This window comes from Liolophura sinensis, chromosome 6 (assembly GCF_032854445.1).
Source record: "Liolophura sinensis isolate JHLJ2023 chromosome 6, CUHK_Ljap_v2, whole genome shotgun sequence".
In the NCBI taxonomy this organism is placed as follows: Eukaryota; Metazoa; Mollusca; class Polyplacophora; order Chitonida; family Chitonidae; genus Liolophura; species Liolophura sinensis.
Window position 1 is genome coordinate 56,252,112 of NC_088300.1, and position 25,281 is coordinate 56,277,392.

The window sequence follows — 25,281 nt, forward strand, 5'->3', positions numbered from 1 at the left end:
AGGTTAAGCCATCAGTAATGTTGGAATAGGCCCATATATGTATGCTGGTCCGCTCAAAGGTGATAGGTCTACACATTTTTAAAGTTACAAAAATTCTTAGCCATCAAAGGTAATTTTAATACGTGCGGGACAGTAATACATGTAGGAATCAAAAATGCATTTTAAAACATTCTGAGTTTTAAACCTCATTAATTCATATTCAATAGCAGTGTTCGTGGAATAGAACCATACCGGCCTATAGTGCAAGTCCAAGATTAATCCAAGACTCCCATCCGCCTACACATATTCAATGTTACAAAATTCTTAACCATCAAAGGTAAACCTTGGCAAGGAAGACTTTAGCGTGATATGATCTCAATATGTATATGTGCAGTTTTTCATAATGTTTTGGTCACAGGTGTACTATATGCTCGGGGCCTCCGTGGATTGTGCATACCTATACTTGGGAATAAACTTTTACAGCTTGGGGCATATAAATACAGTTACACGCGACAATTTTGGCATAATCGGTGTGGTATGTGTTTACGAGTTCGAACCCCGTCCCAGTTGCATCCATGGACTGCCTTAGACTTTTTTACGTCGGTTTTGTCATGCGTACACAGATGCCTGTACTTGGCAGGAGAAGGTGGTTCAGCGAAAACAAACCGTAGAGTATATACTACAAACTGACTGAGTAATACGTGTTGGCGTAAAATACCAATTATGCAAGTTTAAAGAAGAGAATATAAGTACCTTTATATTGATATTCATCATTTGTCAATACGATAAGATATGCGATCTTAATTAATGTCTGTTTTTCCTCCCATCATAATGCTGGCCGGCGTCGTATAAATGAAATATATATGAATTAAGAGTGCGACATAAACCCCAATCAAATAAATGAATAAAGAAAATGGCCGTCTTCACAACTTTTTAAATTACTGAAATGCAGTGAGCTAATGATTTCTGCCTTAAGTTTACAGGCCGCGGATAACGTTGTAACACTGGCCATACACTATTGATTGCTTGCATTATATTGATATGCATTGATTAACGCCGTACGGTATTCAAGAATATTCGTATTCAAGAGTGTTTGTTTTTGCTTTTATGTCGGCAGTGTTATATGTTTAGGTGTGGAGGAAACCGACACAAGCCATTGACTTTAGCTGTTGCTTATTTTCGGAGGGACACCAATCACCTTAAGCTCTTTCCTTATGCTTGTTTATTTACTTGTATATTTATTTATAAATGGGGGAAACTGGCGACTCATGACAAGGATTTGGTGAAAATCGGGGTGAGTTGCCTAATATACTCTTATATACTCTGTGCTAGACTTGGCTCCATGGGTATTATGGCGGTAGCGTTTTATATTGATATGATCTTTACAATAAAGTAGGGGTGATATAGAAGCTGTCAAAAGAGCATACAGTTTACGGTAACACTTTCATGAGACCAACCTATTCTCTCTGGCTCTTTGATATAGGCTATATGTGCTGTATACAAGTAACCCATCAATTAACTTACAGTACCATCAACCACCTAGGGGAAAATTATATAGGCTCACTATGACATTCCAGATTTCCACTTTTTTCTACTATACTGAAGACATAACAATGAATACAGAATCCTTCTGATTTTGAAAAAATTGTCTATACGTGAAAAGTTTTTTGAATATATATTTATTACAGGCTACTGGGCGTATACAGAGATACTCACCACATAGACCAGCCATTTAAATTCATTTGTAACGTTTGGTCGTTTTAAGCTTTCTGCTTTTAAGTTTAAACACAAATTTTCAGAGAATTTGGCATGAACTACTTTGGTCGTCATTTAGGCCTATACGATTCACTGTGTTTCAGAGATGAAACTTACATATAAACTTTACTTTTGTCAGGGTCTAACGTACAAAGTTGCACCATTCTGCTTCTTCTGTGACCATGCATGGGACAATGCTTGGAAACTGTATAGTTCGCATCATAAGTAATATTAATCGGTAAAATCTTATTTACCGGTACTTAATTATTGTGTGAATGATCAGATCTTTCAGTTACTTGTATATATGAATTTTACAGCTTAATTCTAGTTACTAAATACAGCTTATTTATTCCCCCGAAACAGCTCTAATCAAAATGGCCTCTTATAACAAAACTTAAAAACATACTTTACAAAACATGGGCTTTGTTGAACAGTCAGTCTCGATCACTGACTACACTCTCCATTTCAGTTTAGCTGTGCTAATATGTGTCCGAGGAACATGCCCTGAATTAACTCCCTTGGAACCACTCAATCGTTCTTTTCCTCCATCTTGAATCAACGGCAAGGCAAGGTATTAGATACAGCATGTGTGATCTGTCCCCATCCCCCAACAATGAGCTCTGATCAACTCAGGTTGTTGTGTGGTTGAATAAAGCAGAAAAGTGTTTTTCTTTGCTTGCTGTTATTTTACCATTTTGGTGAATGTACATCTTCCTCTTGGTCTTCAAGTTAATGTCGTGTAAACAAACGATGTGTCGTATATGGACAGGAGATCAAGAGTGGCCTAGGCCTGGTGTAAAACTTCATGACGTTTCCATTCTGTAGAACAATAACCGTATTTCAGAAATTATCTTTTTACGCCTTGTATTGGTGATGTACACCGGCACTGCTAGTTTGTTAGATAAAGCTGACTGCACTGACAACAACAACAACAGCCACCTTTCGTAGGTGTGTGCTGATGCTGAGGGATGTCGAGTTTTATGAGTAACAATAATTAGAGAAGGAAATCCTCTTTAATCCCGGGAAACGCTTCATCTGACAGCCTTGCATCGCAGTACATGTGTATTGCTGTTCTCAATAATGATATTTACACTAATCAGTTTGACAGTCTGTGTGTGACCAGTGTACCTGTGGAGTACATCCAAACTCTTTAGTATCAAGTGGCATAACTAACTTTTAACATAGTCTTTTTCAGATGTATATTAAATCTATAAATATAACAAGAAAAGAGAATGCTCTACAATATGCAGAAATAGGTGTAATGAGTGTAAAGCCACAAGAGTTTCAAGACCTCCAGTTTAATATGAAAGCAGATTAGCTGAGAAACCTGTCAGTACACTGCTTCTGAGTTTAAATTCTCATGAATATTATCACAATGTAATTTTGACGATTTTGTCAACAGCTCAATGCCCTGTCGTGTGCCGCCTTCACTCGACCCCCTAGTTTGGGAACAAATTATATTATGTCAAGGCAGCAAAATCTAGTCACAACAGGTAAACATGTGTTGAAGTGAAGATCTGATATGGAATTGTCAATCATGTAAATGCAGGGATTGATACAGGGTCTTGTGTCTGTCAGCTTGGGCTCTTATAAAAACTCAGATGGTCACCTAGTAAGGAAACACTGAAATGTCCAACACTGAAATGTGAGGTGAAATGTTTATTTCACTCTTCCACTGGCTATATTGTGCTATGTTTCAGGATAGATATTCACCATGGCTATCCGACCCCTTGTCAAGCACAACATTGTCAAGAAGAGAACTAAGAAGTTCATCCGTCATCAGTCAGATCGTTACAAGAAACTGAAGGTAAAGGACAGTTTTAAACTAAGTCTAAGATTACTCTGATCGTAGGGTTGGCAAAAATTCTGTGCAGCCATAGAGGTCTCCAAAGCAATCTCAGACAGATCCATATTTAACCGTCCACATTAACAGTTATCTGCCCTTGTGACATCTGTTAATGCTGGCAGTACAGTGTGTCATTTTGAGCATTACTGGAGAATTTTGGGGCTGCACAGCCAGGTAATATTCAGTTCAAGAGGTTTTTGTGGTAATTCACAGGTAAAGAACAAGTGTAAATTTTAAGTCCTGTAAGCAAAAAATTCTGGGGTATGTTTAACACTGTCCAGTAAAATGAGTTAGTATGTGGTATAAAATGTGGAAACTATACCTCATGTAAAGAAATTTCTCTGTTTTCCCATCTTCTTCACACATTTCGTTTGACAGGCACTTTGACTGTGCTCTGCAGTGCAAACAAAAAAAATGTATGACAACTCAGACGTTAAATAACTGTATAATACAGTCAGTGAACATTAATAGCAATTGAAATCGACTACGACTTTCTGTCAAGGTTGGAAGACTTTGAATTTAAGTATTGAAACGGACTGTAAAGATTTAAAGATTCCATTGCACAAAAAAAACACAAAGGGAGACAATTCCTTGAAGGAGTCAGTCTTGCCTTGAAAACAACGGTTTTCCTCAGTTTTTCGTCTCTACAATGCTCTTCATGGTGAATACGGGTAGATATTTGGCTTTGTTCGTTAGTATTTATCAACCTCAGCCAGATATCTACCTGTATACCCCCGGAAATTTGTCATATAGCTAATAATAAACAGAAATTGTGTGTTTCAGGCTGTGTTTTTTTTTTTTGAAAACTCTGGTAATAGACGTGTTGAGAAAATGAGATTGATGTACCTTGACTGCATGCCTTTTTGTTTCAGACCAACTGGCGTAAACCAAAGGGAATTGACAACAGAGTGCGACGTCGCTTCAAGGGCCAGTATTTGATGCCAAACATTGGTTATGGCTCTGCTAAGAAGACCAGACACATCTGCCCCGATGGATTCAAAAAATTTGTTGTCCACAATGTTAAGGTATGATAATGCTAATTTGATGTCCTAGGTCTATAAAGAATCTTATCTACTATTCTCTAAATATATATTAATTGAAAACGGGGAAATAGCCTTGTCCAGGGTGTTTCTCTATGGTGTACACTGCAAGTGAGTTAATTATGGTGAATTATAAAAGTTTATGGGTTAGAATTTATGTTAAAGGATGAGTGTCCAGATTGGTTATTTAGAATTAGCTAGCCATTTATATATTGCTAAGTTGAGTGCAAACAAATGTTGAAAAAAGTACAGTAATCTGAGCACTATGGCATGAAAATCACTAGATAATGAGGCTGGGTTTATGTATTTTTTGGGCCAAAATTCTGTAGTTTCCACTGGATGACGTCGTACAAGTCCTACCTTTACGGGCTGTCAGAGATTCGCGGTTTAGTTCAGTGTTTAAAAGCCACACAAGGAAGCATAAGGATTTACGGTTTACTGTTCTGCTTACGGTTGTGAAAACAGATTGTCAAGGTTAGTTTTTTCAAGTTTCCAGACGATTTGGCCCTCATGAAAGCGTGGATTCACAGCACAAGACGGAAGGGTTTTATACCAACCAAACACAGCCAGATCTTTGCCTGGCTGGCAGGGGTTGGGATAAGAAACCCTGCCGCACAGCTAAATTTTAACACCTGGGAGGAAAAATTAGGCTTTAAGTATTTGTATATAAACTCTGGTGATAGGGCTTTGTGGGTGTAAAACAAAGTGGGAGTTCACTCGTCATTGGTTTGATCAGTCTTCAGTATGAGAGTTGAAAGAAAAGTAGATACAACCACGTGATTGCTTCCAATGAATGTCGCTTTGATACACTCTATCTCGTCTCTCAGGAGTGAGCTTCTAACATATTGTGAACTGTGTACAACAACGCAATGGCGGTTTCATGGTCACAGCAATACTGGCCGTTTCTGACCGGCTACAGAGGACAATTTAAACTGAAAACAATCCAAAACTAATTATGTAGCTTGATTGTGTTAATCAAGAATTAATGACTGGTGTTGGAATAATGGTTGTTGATTAAAATTACTCATCAAAGGTGCGAAAACAAGGCATTTCTTTGAATACTGCTCAGGGCATGTACAAAATCAATCTTGAATAGTGATAATCCATCCCCCATTCAGATTACGAGGATTAGTGACAACGCAGGAAACAAAAGAGGATTAAAGCCAGCCTTCACAATACATGTTCAAAGTGCTGGAGTAATTTCGGCCATGATATAACTAGGAAAATTAAACAGTTGTAAGAATTGTTTTTTCAGTATTGCCTTGATTAAATGCAGGAAAATTAAATCCTGCAAACCTACGTTCAAAGTAAATCTACTTGGGGAATAGAATATTTATTGTGAAGCAGACAGAAGGAAAAAATAGTAAATATTAAATCTGACTTGCACACGAAATATAGACCTACAGTGTAACACAGGATAAAGCTATAGTTTACCAGTCCTTAATGCCATTGTGGTTGGAAATGGCTGGAGGAAGATCAAATTCAGCGTCTGAAAACTCGGAATGTGAAGTCTGACCAGAGATGTCAGTTTCCATCTTGAAAATGACATCGTTATGATACGAATTTGCAAGTTATATAGGCTATATGTTGGCCATGTATGACGTCACCCGCTGAGCTTTACTGGGCGACTGTTTGGAGATTGGCTTGGTTTGTAAGTCTATTGTTTTTGGTGAATTTTAAAGTCATAATGACGTTTCCCAGAGGCCCTCCTGGTAACATACTGTTAATCAGGGTATAATCTTTATAATTAGGACAAGTAGCTAAACCTGGACACTAATCCTTTAAGGTGAACTTGTAAGTATTTTATGTATGGAGACGAAGCATTGTACTTGCATGTCTCCTGGAAGCAAAATCTTCAGTTACCAAATCTTATTTTAACTGTTGCACTGTAAGGTAAAAGATGTGTTGATTTGAGAAAAACAGTAGGTGATTCTCTGCCTGGCATTCCAGCCATAAGAGTAAACCACTGATCATTGGCGTACATTTATGTATAGTAACTGGTTGTAACATTAGACAATCTTTTAAGAATATGTGGCTCTTGTGTGCTTGATAACAGCTGTGTTCAAATCTCTCCTGACTGTGCTGTATCTCGATTTAATTCAACACAATAAGTTCTTCACCAGAACAAATTCAGTACCTGGAGATTGTACATTCTTATATCTGTCCCATGAAAATACAGTGAAGCTTTACATAAGTGCAACAGCGACGTCTCTGTTTTTCAGGAGCTGGAGGTGCTGATGATGCAGAACAGAACGTTCTCTGCTGAGATTGCCCACTCTGTATCCAGCAGAAAGCGCAAAGACATTGTGGAGAGAGCCCAGCAATTGGCCATCAAAGTGACCAATCCACATGCTCGCCTCCGCTCACAAGAAGACGAGTAATCCAGTGTCTACAGATTATGGTGAAATAATGATAATAAAAAAAAAACTTAAAAAAATCAGACAAATGTTATTTTTGTTGAGTCTTTCTGATAATTACCCGGAAAACATGAATAATTCCTATGTGTGTTTTCATGAGGTAAACGTCAAGCAAACTTAAGATGTGAATGGTGATTGTTCCTTGATTCCTCCACCATCCTTGACAGTTGCATAGTGGTGTATTGAGTGTCGTGTTTGGGTAATATACATGTATTAAGTAAGATGCCACACCAGTAAAGCCTTTTGTGTCGTTCTGACAGACTAATCCAAGCTGAAAGGAGAAGAAAACATAAAAATGATGCCAGAATCAGATGAAAGAGGGTGAAATCTTATTTACTAATTTGGTCTTTAATATTCTTTACAATTTTTACTTCAGGAGAAAAGGCTATGTGAAAATATTTTTATATAGTGGGTTTGTGGGACCACAATTTGGTAGATATCGCCTTTGCATAATTATCTTCTAAGTATTAAGGATGTGATGCATGCCTAATAAATTCTTATTTGAATGTAAATTTGTTTATATTCAAACATATATTGATATTGGATTTAATCCGAATTATGATAATATTTATGAATATATTAAAAATATAAGTATGATCAAAATTCAGGTTAAACACATTTGTTAGCTTAAAATATCAAATTCTCGAGCAAATATATTTATTAAACGTGTTACATCTTCTCTAATAACATTGCACAAAGGCAATATATAACAGGAGGTGGTTCCACATGCCCAACATACAAAAAATATTTTCAAGTGTCTTTTTTTTTTTTTCTTTTAACAAAAAATACAAATAATATTGAAGACCACATTTACAATTAACTTCTCGCACTCTTTCATCTAAGGGTTATGTGATTTTAATTGTTTTCTCCACCTTTAGTGTTGTTCACGACAACATCTGGTCAAGTGTCTTCAATTCTAAGAACAGGTTTACGCATGAGTGCAGCTTATGCACATAGGGTTAAGTGTCTTCAATTCTAAAAACATGTTTAGGCATGAGTGCAGCTTACGCACGTATATAGTGTAGCACAGGTTGTTTAGTACGTATAAAAGTCAAAAATATAAATTTTAAAACTGGTTTGGTCTGCGGATATGTATGTCGGCTACAGTGGACACTGGGAGATATGAGCTATCCTGACGGCCAACGCTTACACGCGTGGAAATCCTCGTAGAGACTTGACTTCATTTGATGTTACGTCTATACACTCGTCTAACATGGTTGCCGAGTTTTAAAAAAAATGATTTTTTTTATGAGCTGTACTGTTTAAATGTTCTTATTTGTGGATTTTGCTTTATACAGGCATTAACCGTGACTGAATACGATGACATTTTTCTATACACAACGTACTTAAAACACCAAACGCACAACTGATGTAATGTAAGAAAGATCGAGATGGAAACAGATGTGAAAAGGATCATGCCGAAACATGCATGCTCCTGTTAACATCACCGGATTTATTTTGTCTCCAGTGTAACATGAAGGAAAGGAGAGTTAAGACTGAGTTAATACTTGATCACTTTGGTTGAAGGACGGCTTTAAGAATTAATGTACCGGTATCTTATATAATCGAATCCAAATAACATCAGGAGGATTGTCATCCAGATACTTGGCGATCTGCGACTGTTTCCCATGGACTTTTTTTCAGACAGTTTTCTTCATTGCGGCGTAATATACATAATAAGCCTATATATGCATAAAAAATAGAGCTGTGGTGTGCATGCACTGGAATTCAATCATGGTTCCGATTATGTAAGTGGCATAATGCTTTACTGAGGCAGCGTATTGGATTCGTCCTTTAGCATGGAACCACTGGACTTTGACTAGTGAAATTTAGTTTATACAACTAAAACGGAAGGAATCTCTATATTCTTCAGTATAGACCATATTTGCCTGGGGTAGGCCTAGTATTGGCGCGGCATTATGTTTCCAGTTGCTTTGACACTGCGCATTCCATGCCCTCGTCGGGAATTCCAGATTTAAACTTGATTTATTGATTTTACCAAGCACATCAGAAACAAAGCGCTGTGGTCGTTTAGGTCTATTTGTACTACTCTTCCCGAATGATTCGGGGTAGGTTATTTGTTGTCTATTCCTTTCAAGTAAACAAAAATGAAATAAATAAAATTAAGTTCATATTGGACCATACATGATGTTTCATTTTCACCAGTAAATAAACTTCACGGTTTTGACATTTTAGAAGGCGAACAGCCCCTAATATGAGCCAGTGTGGAAGAAATTTGATGGGTGTTTTACGTGGTATTATTTCACTAATACGACGGGGGCCAGCATTATGGTGGGTGGACCAGACGTTCCAACGTATGGCCGGAGAGGAAGCCAGCATGAGCTGGACTTGAACTCACGGCGACCGCATTGGTGAGAGGCTCGTGGGTCATTACGATCATCAGCCCACTCTTTAGTCACGTGACTTGAGTAGTAACGGAGAAAACAAACCGAATTTTACCCAGGCGAGATTGGCCTTGAATAAGATTTTAGCATGAATGATAAATAATAAAGCTTTTTCCTGGAAAGGTAATCAGAAAGTGCCTAACTGTAAATATTACAATTTCACTGTCCTGTAGAACTTTAAAGTTTACAAGTCGGCTAAAATCAGCGTTTCGTCCATTTAGCTCAATGTCCTTTATCACCTTGTCCGTGCTGCAGGACCCCCGATGCTCAAACCTATGGATACATGCACACTTAACAGAAGTTATATAAATTGTACAACACTGGTACGATACAGGATAGGTTGTTCTGATGCATTTTAAACTCGCCCAAAGCACGAAGCAAATCAAAAGTGTGTGGAGGTGGAGTGGGGATACGCACTATCCCAACCTACGAGTCGAGGGTCAAGGGTCGAGGGGCCGCATAAGAGAATTCCTAAATTCAGCATTATGATAAAAACCTATTCTAACGTTTTCTGACGAAAACATGCAGGCATGGCTTCACAGAACATTAGCTCGGTACCGGCACGTATTATCGCCATGCTGAAATATATGACATAAAATAGGGCAAATACTGCACTGAGTTTTGCTAGTGATTGGCGGATAAGATTCCTTTTGTGGGGAATATACTCCTTCTGAATGCATGCTGAGTTACACTGTGTTAATCTGTTTGAACAAATTAAAAGAAATGTATTATACCCAGCACAAATTTACTGAAATTTCAGATTGTGCAAATTATCTCCCTTGCCTGTTCATAAAAACGGAGGCGGAAGCAGGTGTCGTTCTCTTTTCAAGCATACATACAGCAGGGTGGTGCAACTTTTTGGTCGTGTCCGCAATCGGGCTCATCCAACACCTTCCCTGAAATTTTGAAACTTTAGTTTCTGTAAATAAACAGAAAAATGCCTCCCAAATTCGATCCAACAGCAGTTCACGTCGGTGAGTGAGGGTTGGGCTATATTTTTATACCACGATGTGGAACCAACTGTCAAGAGTTTTTGTTGTTACCACGTGTTCTTCCGATTTTTCTCGGCACTCTGTCATGCCGTTTTAAAGAATGGAAAGGAAGATGTAATTTTGAATGATTCCAGGTTAACTTTCCTGGTTTCTTTAGTCCTGGTATTTTCTGATATCGATAGTTTGCAACAACATCGTGTTATTAGTGCGCAGCCGCATGATCATTCCATGTTGATGATGAAAGCAGACAAGGACATTTGTTAAGTTGAGACTGTTGACAGGCAAGGTGGGATTAGCACGCCAACGCGGTGCAGTGACCCAAGAGCCTCTCACCATTGCCGCTGTGCGATCATGTGCTGCTCATGCTGTCTTCCAGCAACCTGCTGATGGTTGTGAGTTTCCCCTGGACTCTGCTGGGTTGCCTCCCACTTTAATGATGGCCACCGTCATATTAGTAAAATATTCTTGAATACAGCATACAGCACCAGTCAAATAAATTTAAGGAAACTTATTTTAGTCAGAGATTATTCTGATGTTAGAGTTGGCAAAATGTTGTTTGGCCATGGATGGGCCCAAAACTAATGTCAGAGCGCGCTCCATTTAAAAACCTGATGCAGTTACCTGCCCTTTTCAAATATGTCGAGGCTGTCCGTAAAACCTGTTTGCTTGGACCATCAGCAAGAAATCACTTGATTCATTCGGCTTAAAATATGACAGATTGACATTGTGCTTACGAAAAGATAAGGAAAATAAGTGCCTGCAAACATGAGGCCGTGGAGATAAGTTTTGTTTCAAATGCTGTGACACACTGCCAATGGCAACAGCATCAGGTTTTTAAATGGAGCACTCTCCGGTGTTGGTTTGGGGCATTCATGGCAAAACAAAATCATCAGAGCAATCTTGGATTAACTTACACTAGCCTAGCGAAATGCATATCCACAGATTTTCAAGCCAGTTAATTAAATTAAAAAGATGAGGTATAAAAGACTAATCATAGTTTTGAGAATGTATATGTGCAGAATGGGTTTTATGGTAGGCACACACAAAAGCATGCGTCACCTGACTCCGGGTCAAAACTGGCTTTGGACGGAATTTTGTGACCTGAAGCAGCCAACAAGGCTTGGGTGTCCGTTTGCGGTCTGGCATTTCTTGAATATGGCTTGCCTTTCACCAGTATAGTGTGCGTAATTGTACAAATGTGGTAAAGTTCATGAGTAAATTATCAAAAGTCTGGTTTACCCCACCTATAAAACAACTGCATGTAGTTGAAATTTCACGAGTACAGTGTTAAGCAACGAACAAACAAGTAGATCTTTGGTTTTGATAGTTATTTTCTCTGTGTTCATTACTTCAAAATGCCTGTCTATTTTCATTAGCCAGTATAGTAAACAAAACTTTTTGTAAGAGATTGTTCACAATAATGAAAATAGATATATTAAAGCGCTGTGGAAACAGTTCCTTAGTCAACAGGGTTCAATTTAAGGACATTCTTTCGTAAAAATCTATGATTGAAACAAAGTTAATTAAATTTTGGTTGTGTTGACAGTGTATCTGCGTGTTGTGGGAGGAGAAGTGGGAGCCACGTCATCATTGGCTCCTAAAATTGGACCTCTTGGATTGGTGAGTACTGGATGCATGTGATCATAAATAGTCCTTTACTGGTACTAGAGTGGGGACTAAACGTTTTGCACCTTGTCAATTTATAACAAATTGGGTTCCCAGAGTTTTTCAATATGGTTCATCACATGGACTGGACGCATGGAACATAGTTACACATGAAAATTCGAGTTTCAGGCTATTACGTAGCAATTTTAACAGAGCTAAGACTTTGTCATGGTTTGGATTGGCCAGTATTCCGTGACAGGTTTTGTATTGAATTAAAACTTGGCTAGACCATGACAAGTTTCAGATCAATTCCAACAGTTACAGCAAAATTATGGCCATTTTGTACAGTTTTCTGGACTGTCAGTTGGTTATTCTGAATTAAATTGGTGCATGGACATAACTGAGACAAGTATAGTTCAAAATAATTTTTTCAAAAAATGTAACCAGATTTGGTTCTTTTTGTTTTAGTTTTAAGGTTTGGGACGTGCGTCTTTTTTTCAACACAACTTATAGTGATTTTTGTTCACTTTGACGTAGCTGTTATTCTGAACTGGTAGGGTACATGCAAATCTTCCTCAGTAGTTGTTTTGATAATTAAACCATTCATACTTACTGCTGGTGTAATCATCTGGGAGTAATGTGAAATCATAGTACATTGCCCGTATAATGGATGATAGTTTTATTAACCATAGAATGATGAGTATTTTCTGACCTGTGATTTGCGCACAGACTGTTAGAAATGAGAACAGTTCTTGTACCTCCACATTTATTTGTTCACATTCCTATTAATTTCTTCTTGTTATATATAAATCTGTTGGCATCAGATGTGCAACTTTTTTGCTAACAGAAGGATTCTCTTTCAAGTGCTGTATTATTTTAAACCATTTTAAATTACAGTCTCCAAAGAAAATTGGTGATGACATTGCCAAGGCTACCAGTGACTGGAAGGGTTTGAGAATAACGGTGAAGCTCACGATTCAGAACCGTCAGGCTACAGTGAGTGTGGTGCCTAGTGCCTCCTCTCTCATTATCAAGGCTCTTAAGGAGCCACAGAGGGACAGAAAGAAGGTCAAACATGGTGAGATAATGCAGTCCTTAAACTGTGCAGGTCATAAATGCTGCCAAAGAAGAAATCATTTCCTGTGTGATTTTTATTTTTTATGCCTAGCTATGTAAATTCCTTTCTGATTGGAAATATGAAAAAAAAATATTAATTGATAATTTTCAGAGAGATTTGGGAATAAATTACCTTGTGATGTGAAATGATGCAAACTGCTAATCCATTCTCTTAGTTTTGATGGTCCCACCCCTGGGTAGCACCTCTCGGTGTGATGGGACAGGTATGGCTCAGACCTGCTGGTCAGGTTCTCTGGTCAGCTGGGGATGGGCTGTGCTGATCTCTACCCCAGGGGCTGGGACAGTCAGGGAGACTGGCCTACTTGTCTCTTGAACCAATGACGAGGGCAGATTTTCTGATCACCAGATTAAAAGTCCACTCAGATTTCTAACTGTATGTATAAATGTGGAATTAAGCAAAGCAAAGTTTGAATACAGCGTAGCCTCTCTATAAGACGTCTTGATTTAGTGCTCTATCAGACGTAACGGGACCCAAATCTTTCCCCCCTATAATCTGTGATGTACTTTCATGTGACGACAGCTAAAACTGCAAATGAATAAAGATTTTTCACTAAGAAATACAGGTAAATAATGCGACATCATTTGCTTCGTTTCCTACTGTTGGTGTGTGACCCATGTGTTATCTAATATTTTATGCTTATGCTTTTGAATATTACCTTAGTATGAGCAAAGTAGAACGGATATTTCTGTGAATAATGGAAGAGATTGTGACCAGTTACATTTTCTTTGTGAGCAAGTTTGATTCCAAATGCACGTGATGTTGTTGCAGTATTACTTCTGCGTGTGTGTGGCTTCAGGGAGTGAGAGTTGGCTTACCAACTTGCTGACATGAGAGTTGAGATGAACTCACTCAAACCTTTGAGAATGGCTTCTTAATGTTTTTTCCTCTTTTCTTCATTTAATACATTGAGTTAACATGATATACATTAAAATGGTGAACATTTTTTTTTGGTTTTTTTTTTTTGTTCAGTATCTATAATGCGGTCCCATGATCGGTTTGACAGTCGTTTGTAGTCCGCCATTTTGAATCTGAGGCATCCATCAGTTCCAGGAGTTACTTCTGATACGAGCAGACATGGATGAATTGGATACCAAATGCGTTGTAGCTATTTTTTTTTTTTTTAAAGTAGATTGGATGAAATGGTTAACACGCATCAAGCTCTGTAGATGAGCTCAGGCCTGTGATCATGCAATATGTGCCTAGCTTCGTGGGATATGACTCGTAGGACCAGGTTTAAATGCTTTAATCCATGGGTAACAAAAAATCTAACTAACAGAAAACTAACAATAAGAAAGCATTTGGCAAATATAAGATTGCATTAATAAAACTTTGTTCAATTTCAGAATCATGACCTGTAAGATGGACTCTAGCCCTATATAATGTAGCCATATATACTGGATCCCAAGGTCATTTCATTATAGCGCGAGGTAGCCTATAATGCACTCAGGAACCTGTCCCCAAAGTGGCGCGCAATAGTGAGGCTACACTGTATAGCCATTTCAAAATGGACGAGACAAACTATTCTCATCTAGAAATGCTTCTTTTTGTCCTGAATACTTAAATTTGGTAATTTTGTTTTTACAGTTAAGCATAGTGGCAACATCTCCTTCAATGATGTACTGGGTATTGCCAGAACCATGAGAGAGAGGAGTATGGCAAAAACCCTGGCTGGAACAGTGAAAGAGGTCTTAGGTAGGTTGTGTACAATTGATATACCAAGAGCTAGATTATGGACCTTAGATATTATAAGAAACCTGTTGAATAATGCATGTTTATGATGTTGCACTCATTTCCAATCGGAAACACACTAATTCAGACATTTTTCCCTAGGATAATTTTGACACATTCATAATCATTAATTATACAGAAATGAACTAAATTTTAGGTGTATTACTTTGCTGGATTTGATCCAGATGTGGGTATGTGTTTTACAGTGTTTTTTATCTTGTACATAGGTACAGCTCAGTCTGTTGGTTGTACTGTTGATGGAAGTGCACCACATGACGTCATTGATAACATCAACAGCGGGGATTGTGAAGTCCCAGACGTAAGGAATTGTTTCTCCCTCTTATTGAAATATGTAACACATGTAATATTAGGCATCGAATGCGGAGGCTTTTGATATTTGATTTATTACATCATTTCTCCTTTATGAAATTTTTATTATTGAAGAAGTAAATTATCAAACACAACAGGTGTTTTCTGTATCAAGCACGTGATCTCTGGATCAAATGGCTTGTTGCGACTGTCAGGCCGTTGATCAATGACAATGGTTGAATCCAGCTCTCATTGTTTCGTTTCTCAAGGATTTGGCACAGACTGGTTTACACTGAGTGAGCAAGGCATTAAAACTAATGTATCACAACTGATTAAGCAGTGTTTTCTGTTTCAAATACATCAAGCAGTGTTGCCTTGAAATCAAAGATTGACATTTGTGTGCTTTAATTTACTTTCCATGGATTGGATATGTTCAGATTGGTTAAATGAGTGATCTCCTTATTCATGTCTTTTCTCATTTAGAATTGTGAAATTTTAGGTGTTGGTAAGCGTTCAGTAACAAAATTTGTGTTTTTGTTTATTGCAGGAGTAAAGACAAAGAAGCACTGCACAGATCCGAAATAAACTGTGAAAGTGTATGTGCAATCTTGTGTTTTTATTTAATAGTCCTAGCTACTGGATAGTTGAAGTTTGAAACCAAGAGTAGTATTAAAGGGGCACAGAATTGATTGACTGGTGTGAGATAGGCATCCAAACTAAGCTGAATTTTTTGGTACTTTACATTTATTCTGGTTTGACTTCGGAATTCTTGTGCCAGTCATTGTTGATTTTCTATACTTGTAACCATAGAAAGTCGCTATTGATACGAGTTTTCACCAGGTAGTTCTGATTAATTGTACATTAAAATTTGTGCCCAAAAAGTCAAGGGTAAAGTTTCCATTGGCAGAAGTGCGCTTTTTGCGTGCAAAACAAAAGAACTAAACCTACCAGGAGAAGATAAGTCTCTGCTGAAAAGAACACAAATTTTCTACCATTTCCAGTTAGATCAAAGGGGCCTCCGTGGCCGAGGGGGTTATCACGCCAGCAAGGTGCAATGACCAAGGAGCTTTCTACTCTGTATTATTGAGTATGGCGTAAAACACCAATCAAATTTGGATCAAAGCCAAACACTGTTTCGAGCGTATATGCATGGAATTTTGTGTGAAACTCTGTGGCCTTGTTTGCCTCTTGCCAACACTCCGTATGTTGAAGTCTTTGAAGAATAGGAAAGGCCTATCAGCAACCAATAAGGGGATATTGTGCATGTAATGCGAAATCTCGCTTCTCAACATGAACTTAATTCAAAATGAACAAGTCTACCTGATAACCTGCATATCTTGCTCTACAGCATGACTTCGCCTTACATGACTTGACAGTAAGCCTTTGTTGTACACTTAAAAAAAAAAAAAAAAAATCACACAAGCTCTACAGAAATATTCAGACTCCCTGAAAGATACGCAAATCCAATGATAACATCGCTGACAGCGACTCAAGAAGAAGCATTTTCCAATGCTACAACATTGGGTGGTCAATTTTCGTCGCCCACCCTGTCTGTTGCTAAGGAGATCACGTCTTTAGCTTCCAGGCCGTCTTAAAGAATATGCCTATGTTTGAGTCTTAGTGGACAAATAACAGACAATGTACATGATGAATAAAAACGATTTGTATGGGATATAGCAGCCATATACAGTGGAACAGTCTTTGTATATAAAAAATGTTCAGTTGACGAACGCACTGAAGAAGACACGTTTCGCTTTGAGCACCAAGATTAAAAGTAGATAGCAAAATGCACAGAACTGTCCTTAGATGAGAAATAATTTTCACAATAAAAATGTAAACGTGTACACCAGGTGAAACTTCATGTGATGAAAAGAAAAAAAAAACCTTAAACATTTTGGAGTTGCGTACAAGGTTTAAAAAGCTAGATATAAAGAGATAGTTTCTATTAGATACACATGTGCTTATCACTCCCAATTTTATGACATGAACATTAAAAATCATTAACCTATATCCAAAAGCATATAAAAAAAAATAACAAAAATATGCATAAACCAGAAAAACGATTAGTTTTTAGGGGAACAATGTGTGATACATGTCTGATTAATGACTGAGGTAGCCAGCTACCCATATTTCACTACAGCTTGATTGGTACCAAACTGAAGCAACCACAAAATTTATCAGATGGCAGTAATGGTAGAAGTTTCTTTTATATATATCCATTGGTAAATCATACTAGTGTGAATACTGCTGACTGAAATGAATCAAATGAACATCAATCTGTTAACAAAATCACATGACTTCTAACCATCTGACATAGTAAGGTCGAACTGCTGCTGTCAGCATTTGCACCAGATGCCTGTTTGCATATATTACATGCACCGACAGTTTTGCGCCACACTGGGCCAACGAGGGCACATTTTACGATAGGTTTAAAATCAGATCAATTGAGCTTCTTAGGAAATTCACTTCTGACATTCACCACACAAACATTTGTAACCTTTACACTTTACTATCACATTCACGCTTGTCATCTTCAAAAAATTACTAGTCCTTTCAATCCAATGCAATTATCATTATAATTAACATAAAAAAACATCTTTCCCACACCTGGGGCTTGTCTGGAAATCAGGCAATATATTTCCTACATGTATGTTCACAAGCATTACGGCACAGTTCTAAATAATGTTGTGCTACAGAATCAAATTAACTTAGATCAAAGCCAAACACTGCCTTCAAGCGTGTATGTATGGAATTTTGTGTTATCAGATGGCAGTACTGATACAAGATTCTTGAATGTATATCGATTGGTAAATCATACTGGTGTGAATTTTGTTGACTGAAGTGGATCAAAAGAACATCAATCCATGTTAATGAAATCACATGACTTCTAACCATTTGAATTCGCACCGGATGCCTGTGTGCATACATTACATGCACAGACAGTCTTGGCCACATTTGGCCAATGAGGACACGTTTTACGATATGTTTAAAATCAGATCAATTGAGCTACTTATTAAATTCACTTCTGACATTCACCATGCACACACATCTGTAACCTTTAAACTCAACTATCACATTCACGCATCTTCAAAAAAATTACTAGTCCTTTCAATCCCATGCCATTATCATTATAATTAATATAAAAACATCTTTCCCACATACCGGGCTTGTCTGGAAATCAGGCAATATATTTCCTACATGTATGTTCACAAGCATTACGGCACAGTTCTAAATAATGTGCTACACGCTAATACTTTTCCGCCCCTCCACATTTCACAGGTCTGGTGCCTTGTGTAACTTCCATTAATTAGCCTGTCATGGTAAATCCCAGCTCCAGATAGAGAATGCTCATCACATGCTCGCAGCAAGTGAAACCTGTAATAAAGCCACTGTTGCTTTACTTGCTTCACAACTGGTCATCTCTCTCGTCGCCGCCACCACCTGTTTCCTCATGTGAGAGACTGCGGTACAACAATACTGTGATAACCATGCCTAAAATCTACAACATAAAACAAAACATTATCTCACCAACAATTAGCCAGTGCCTGAAAGCTATGCAAGAGTTCTTATACTGTTATGCTGTGAAACCAATTAGTCTCCATTTGTATATGATGCTCTCTAGTTCAAAGTTATCTGATGCTCTATATATATATTATTTCTTACACATTCCTATGAGTACTGGGACCGATTCCACAAAGACATTTCTGACTTGCCAGTAAGTCAAAATTTGAAATACAATCTTAAAGCTTATTTTTCGGTTTTATAAAGTAAAATTTTGTCCACCTCACCAGTGTTATCTTTAGCCTAATGTATCCAAATTTCAATTTTCAGTACCAAAAAAAACGAGCATTTTGGAAAGATGTTAAATTTTGAATCGGGGCCTCTATGGCTCAGTTGGTTAGCACACTAGGGCAGTGTTATAACCCACGAACCTGTCACCAATGCGGTCACAGTGAGTTTAAGCCCTGCTCATGCTGGCTTCTTCTCCCGGCCGGCAGTACGTGGGAAGGTGTTTCAGCAACCTGCGGATGGTCATGGGGGGTTCCTCGAGTTCTGTTCGGTTTCCTCCCACCATAATGCTGGCTGCCATCGTATAAGTGAAATATTCTGGAGAATTTTTGTAAAACACCAATGAAATAAATAAATAAATTTTTAGTCAGAAATGACTGAGCAATCAAATAGTATTTGCACATGGAGTTATAATATGTGACAGACTGATTCACCAGTCACTAGTGGTCAAAATAAAAGTGCCAAGCCAAAAACTAACTGTCGTCCAGCTGTCTATTATGAGAACTTGAGAATGTGGACATAATTCAAAACAAAGGGTGCAAGCTGGCTGGTATAAGCATCCCCTCTCCATACCAACCGATCTTGTCAACGATCTGATCACGGCATGTGCTTGTCGCCAACAGTTGAACCGTGGGCTTGTGCTTGCCAATGCATACAAGACTTTTTTGATCAAGGATAGGACAAATCCGTGAACAGTATGTAGTGTTCTATAAAACGTGCAGGACTCACAAGGGCTAAGGCGAATGCAAAACCCATTCCAAGTATGATTCCAGCCTGACTCATCACCAATTCGTAGCCTGTGGAAAAGCAACCCTAAACAAAGCACAGAAAACAGTTTAGCTAGATTTCAAATTGCAAAATCCTCTGTAGAAGAATGTAGGCCTAACGATACTGATACTCTCAGAACATTGAAATTAAATGTACAAAACTGATGGTTTGTATTGAAACTGAACTAATGAAACTGATGATTTACACTGAAATTAAACTTGTGAAACTGATGATTCACATTTAAATTAACCTCATGAAACTAATGATTCACGTTTAAATAAACCTTGTGAAATTCATAAGTTACAGTGAAATTAGCTACAGTGTACAAAACTGCACGACTGTTTACAACGAAATCAAATACATGAAACTGATAATTTACACTGAAATCAAAAAACTGAAACTGCATAGAATTAGTAAGTAAAACCAGCTGTATCAGGTTTAAAGGATTAACTGATAGATGCATCTGCTTCTATTTGTCCACCTTGCTATTGAAGGAGTCGTTGTCTCCAAAGCTGGGGTCCCCTTTAGGAGGAATTGGTAGTAAGGGTTGTTGACAAGCCTCAAGGTTCTTGTACCGGTCAGACTGGTCAACTGTGATTCGCTTACAACACGTCTCTGGAACAAATTTCTGGTTTTCTGGACTTTCTAGAAACAAATCCAAAATATATGAGATTACATCCAACTGAATACAACTACTAAGTGCTAACTCAGGAAAAGAATTTTATTTTCTCCTCATTACTCTATGTGGTAAAAACAATTTCTCACTGCTGTATATCTGCATCTAATAATTACATGCACTTATTTACGACTGGTGTTTCACATGATTCTCAAGATTTCTTCACTGTAACAGAAGTTAGGTTTACTGTGGAAGATACCAAAGTACATGAAGTAAACCATCGACCCTTGCCAGCTTCCAGACAAACTTAAATATTGTTCTTTATTCTGATCATAAATATTACTATAAATCACACCAATTTTCAGACTTATACCATAAATACACAATGTTAGACTTACGTTGTAATTGAGTTTCTTGGAACCAGTTTGATGTTCTGTACACCCTGTAATCCCAGTCCATACTGTCATCAACAGCACAACATTCAAACTGCAAACAAAGACCATCCCGATTCAAATAGACACACCTGTATTATTCATAATTATGTCAGTTTTCTCTGCAAGACGACAGGTCCAACTTTTATGTGACCTCAGCTCTGTTAGATGTAAACCATTTTATATGTAGTTAATGCAAGTATAAACTCTCACAGCATGTTACAGGCTTGTGAACTAAAACCCAGACTCCATAAAAATCATGTCCAAATCCTTTAACACTCATTAATTTTTTTAAGTATCTGCTGGCATCCGGAAACTTGTGTTGAATAATGCAGCCACAGCATCTGTCTACATTCTATTCCTCAGAACCTTTAACACACTTTACTTGGCTTCATACCAGCTACTCTTAAAGCTTTTGGACCAGGGACAGAATGCCTTCGTTTGAATAAAACTTTTCTCGAACCAGGGACAGAAAGCCTAGTCCATAAACTAGCCATAGAATGCGTTATACCACCTTTTCCCCCCAAGACCATTCTTGAACAACCAAGCACAGAATGCATTTATACCGCCTGCTACCAGTCCTTTGATAACCAGTGAAAGAAAGCCTATACCACCTGCTCCAAAAGGTTTCCTGAACAAAAGACAACGTCTTATACTATCTATTCCATAATCTTCCCTGCCTAGCACAGAATGCCTCTATACCACCTGCTACAAATAAGATATGTGAACCAGGGGGGAAAAAAGTTTGTACCACCTGTCCCATACCCTTTCCTGAACCAGACAAAGAATGCCTCTAGTTCACCAGCCACAAACCATTTATTTAACTAGGGATAATGCCTTTCTAACCCCTGCTCCACAACCTTCCCTTAACCTGGCATACAATGCCTTATATGCCTTATATAATGGCACAAACTACCTGGAATGTCTATGTTGCAAGTTGATAGACGGCTGGTATTCGAAGGTCTGTTTCAACACAAAAATTTATACCACCTGCTCAAAAATCCTGAATCGGACACAGAATGTCTTTACCACCTGCTCCATAACTTGCCCTGAACCAGAGTACCTTTATACCACCTGCTCAAAGAACATTTGTGAACAATGGAAAGAAATCCTATAACACCTGCTCCCAAACCTTTCCTGAACTTGAGACAGAAAGTTTGTTGCCACCTGCTCCATTACCTTCCCTGAACCAGAGTACCTTTATACCACCTGCTCAAAGACCATTTGTAAACCACGGAAAGAAAGCCTACACCACTTGCTCCAAAACCTTTCGTGAACTGGAGACAGAAAATTTTTACTACCTGCTCCATAGCCTTCCCTTAACCAGGCAAAGGATACCTTTATACCAACTGCTTTAAACTTCTTACATACCATCTACTCCTAAACCTTTCATAAACTATGGACAGAATGCCTTTATAGCTTTACCACCTTTCATGAACCAGTGACATTATACTTTAGACTTCACAATTCTTTTCTATCCTTGACATGTATTTCATGAATTTAACCTTTCTTGGAAACTCACCCTCCACTGTGTTTCATCCCACGCTTTGGTGACAGCAAAATTTTCATCGTTGCCATGAACATTCACACCATATTTGTTTATTAATGTATCTCTCATTGTCATCTTCATTGTATTCTCAATCTGAAAAAGAAAGAGATGGATTAATATACTTGATGCCAAGAACAATGTGATATTTTTGAGAAGTTTAGTGTTCCGTTTTAGAATCTTTTCATCTTTAGGAATTGATCTCTCAAGAAGTTCTCACCTCTAAAACGGCAGTCCGTTTTAAGGGTGGAGGATGTTGTAGCACCCAAAATAAACCACCAATAGTTTGGCAAGATACTAACAAACTTTGACATGTTAATCCCCTCAGCTATGGATGCCCCTATTTCACTTATATGACATTGACAAGCATTATGGTGTCAGGAAACCATTCAGGGCCCACAGGAAAACCCACGACCATCTGCAGGTTGCTGAAAGATCTGCCGACGACGTATGCGATACTTGTATGTATGAGTATCCAGGTGAATATAATGTACGAGTGTAGTGAAGGCAAACTCACCTCTCCTCTGAAAACCACCGCTAAAATGGCTGCCAAAACCAGGCACAGGAAAATGAGAACCAAAAGTCCAAAATACTGAAAAGAATAATTCCATAATTAGCAATTATGAACAGATTCATTCATGGATTTATCAAGTTATGACTCCCTTTACTTTTTAAATATTTGAATAATTTCACACTTACAGTGATAAGCATGCAGCGCATCTTGGTACAAGCTCCAAAGCCTCCTACAAATGACACAATAAGAATTATGCCCCCTCCTGTGATCAACAAATATGAGGCTGCTGAATACAAATATGTCCCTATGATCTCAGACAGGAATATACGATCGACAGCTGTCCAAATTCCTATTCCAAGAATCACTGCACCTAATATCTGAAAAGAAACAAAAATAAGTTGGGAGTAAAAATTACCTTACAATGCAAGATTCCTAAAAAAAAAATGAAGAGGATATGTACAGAAGGTTATTCTTTGGATGGGTAAATTACAACAGAATTCTTTTACATCTTACAAATAAGCTCTCTTTTATGAATGTTTTAAACACGGGGAAAAAACTGGTTAAATTTTTTGACTGATGGTAATTACAGATCATCTGGTAAAAAAATTGATAATCTATGAGAATCATTTGAAGATATACATCAATGATCTGATATAGAAATCTTTGACAGGTTGGTAATGCGTAAATCTAGCCAATTATGTACAAAACAAAAGCAAACGTAGTACATATACACACACTATTTATCATAATACTTACAAAGCATATTATATTATATATGACTAGACATAGCCCTATACACTTGGCTCCAGACTTCATGCTGGGACCTTCTGAATGCTGAACACCAGGGAAATCACAGGTTCTCTTGAAGGCCTTAGATAGTTATGTGGGTTTCACCTGTAAAATATAATCTATGGTTGTAAACCTAGCAAAATGAATTTCTTGAATACCATGCACGGAGTATTTAGTAATTTGGAGTGTTGCAGTATACCAGGCAGTTATATTTACGGTAGTGGCAGCAAGTGTGTTTATCTCACTTCATGTACTCGGATATCATTTGCTCATGTATATCAATGGTTTCGTAACCAGTACATGTATAAAGGTATTTACTTGGAGCTCTATACCTTTGACTGTAGCAGCAGACCTACCAGTACATCCAGCATTTTTCTATCGAAAATATAGCACAATGCAATCGCAATAATGAGTTTTGAATTTAATTGTGCCTAACAGTACCAATATTCAACTTAAAAGACTCTTCACTTTTCTATGTCAATCAAATGTCGAAAAAAATACTCACAATATATAAATTTTATTACACTTTTATACATTGATTTCTGTTGCTTGGAACCCCAAAACTACAAAATAAATATGTTATTTATACATCTTATCAATTAAATAAAATATTTGAGACTCAGGCAAAGGCAAACACACTCACAATGTGATTGGATTTACCTGACTACAGGTTATGGACAATGTTTTTATCAGCCTGGGTTATCTAATGATAAATATATCCAACTTTTGGTGACCGGTGACAACGTCCACTACAAGCATGCAGGTAAGCTTACAGGTATTTACAATCTACAATCTACATGTATGTTTGCGGATGTGAGTCAGTGCTAAATGTACTAGAACTGTCGTCATCGTACGCACAAGGTACGGTCATGGAATGCGGAACGCTGTGACAAGCTGTACTGTCGGCGAATCACGCCTGTTAAGGCCCCGTATCCCCCTTGAAGTATCCACCTTGACCGAACCCTAGCCTCTAACACCGACCGTGCCACACAGCGTCCATGCACTTACCTGCAATCAAGTCACGGGGCGGATTGATGTCACTTTCATGCAGTCTCAGCTGCATTTCTCTTCTTCTGCAGGTAGAAAGTGTTCAAAACTGTTAATGTCCAAGTCTGTTGTTTAAACTCTAATAAAACACAGAGCGCCTGCTGTACGCCGGCGAGTGACTCACGGCGTGCTTGTCCGCTGAATGTAACAACTTTACCTGCCCTAAGCCCGCCTTCTGCACAGCTCTTCTGTGATAGAGGTACGCTTGGTGCATTCTCACCTGGATGACGTCACTAGAAACCACTTGGAAACCAGATAGATCTGACTTTTCATCAATGCCGCGGGTCACAAACCTTGATATACACAACAGTGACCCAGTTATAACTGCTTTGAAGTGCGCACAGGTATAACGTATAATAAACATTGTATAATTTATTCCTATGCATAGGTCAATTTCTTCGTCAGATAAATTAACGACGTGCTCGTTAATAACAGATCCAGTGATATCATATGATCATGGATGACGTCAGTACAATTAAAATCCAGATTGAAACTAAATGAATCTCCTCCTTTCGTTTGATCGGTCACCGCATACCACAATAAACAAAACATAACGTATATGATACA

At 38.0% G+C, this 25,281-nt stretch overlaps 3 protein-coding genes and 1 non-coding gene across 5 annotated transcripts; 3 read left to right on the top strand and 1 right to left on the bottom strand.

The window, feature by feature from the left end:
* The first annotated feature begins 2,261 nt into the window (after positions 1–2,261).
* Positions 2,262–7,072, top strand: LOC135468373 (large ribosomal subunit protein eL32-like). Its single transcript, XM_064746590.1, has 4 exons — positions 2,262–2,305; positions 3,435–3,541; positions 4,453–4,605; positions 6,843–7,072. The coding sequence occupies exons 2-4, from the start codon at positions 3,449–3,451 to the stop codon at positions 6,999–7,001; spliced, it is 405 nt and encodes a 134-aa protein (XP_064602660.1). The 5' UTR covers positions 2,262–2,305; positions 3,435–3,448; the 3' UTR covers positions 7,002–7,072.
* Positions 7,073–10,278: 3,206 nt separating this feature from the next.
* LOC135468002 (large ribosomal subunit protein uL11-like) lies at positions 10,279–15,813 on the top strand. The gene is made up of 6 exons (XM_064745996.1): positions 10,279–10,416; positions 11,981–12,054; positions 12,937–13,117; positions 14,762–14,869; positions 15,133–15,224; positions 15,762–15,813. The coding sequence occupies exons 1-6, from the start codon at positions 10,380–10,382 to the stop codon at positions 15,765–15,767; spliced, it is 498 nt and encodes a 165-aa protein (XP_064602066.1). The 5' UTR covers positions 10,279–10,379; the 3' UTR covers positions 15,768–15,813.
* On the top strand, positions 13,297–13,519 carry LOC135469459 (small nucleolar RNA SNORD17). The gene has a single exon (XR_010444337.1). It is a non-coding gene; the product is annotated as a small nucleolar RNA SNORD17 (small nucleolar RNA).
* A 1,048-nt stretch (positions 15,814–16,861) lies between the features above and the next one.
* LOC135468456 (CD151 antigen-like) lies at positions 16,862–25,064 on the bottom strand. Of its 2 annotated transcripts, XM_064746724.1 has the most exons (9): positions 24,676–25,064; positions 23,635–23,772; positions 23,064–23,255; positions 22,882–22,956; positions 22,341–22,460; positions 20,786–20,873; positions 20,253–20,416; positions 19,733–19,816; positions 16,862–18,713 (listed from the first exon to the last, which is right to left on the bottom strand). In XM_064746724.1, the coding sequence occupies exons 2-9, from the start codon at positions 23,692–23,694 to the stop codon at positions 18,621–18,623; spliced, it is 876 nt and encodes a 291-aa protein (XP_064602794.1). In that variant the 5' UTR covers positions 23,695–23,772; positions 24,676–25,064; the 3' UTR covers positions 16,862–18,620. The 2 variants fall into 2 exon arrangements, with proteins under 2 accessions (XP_064602794.1, XP_064602795.1); XM_064746725.1 differs by lacking the exon at positions 24,676–25,064 and having other exon boundaries at positions 23,635–24,240.
* Positions 25,065–25,281: the final 217 nt, after the last annotated feature.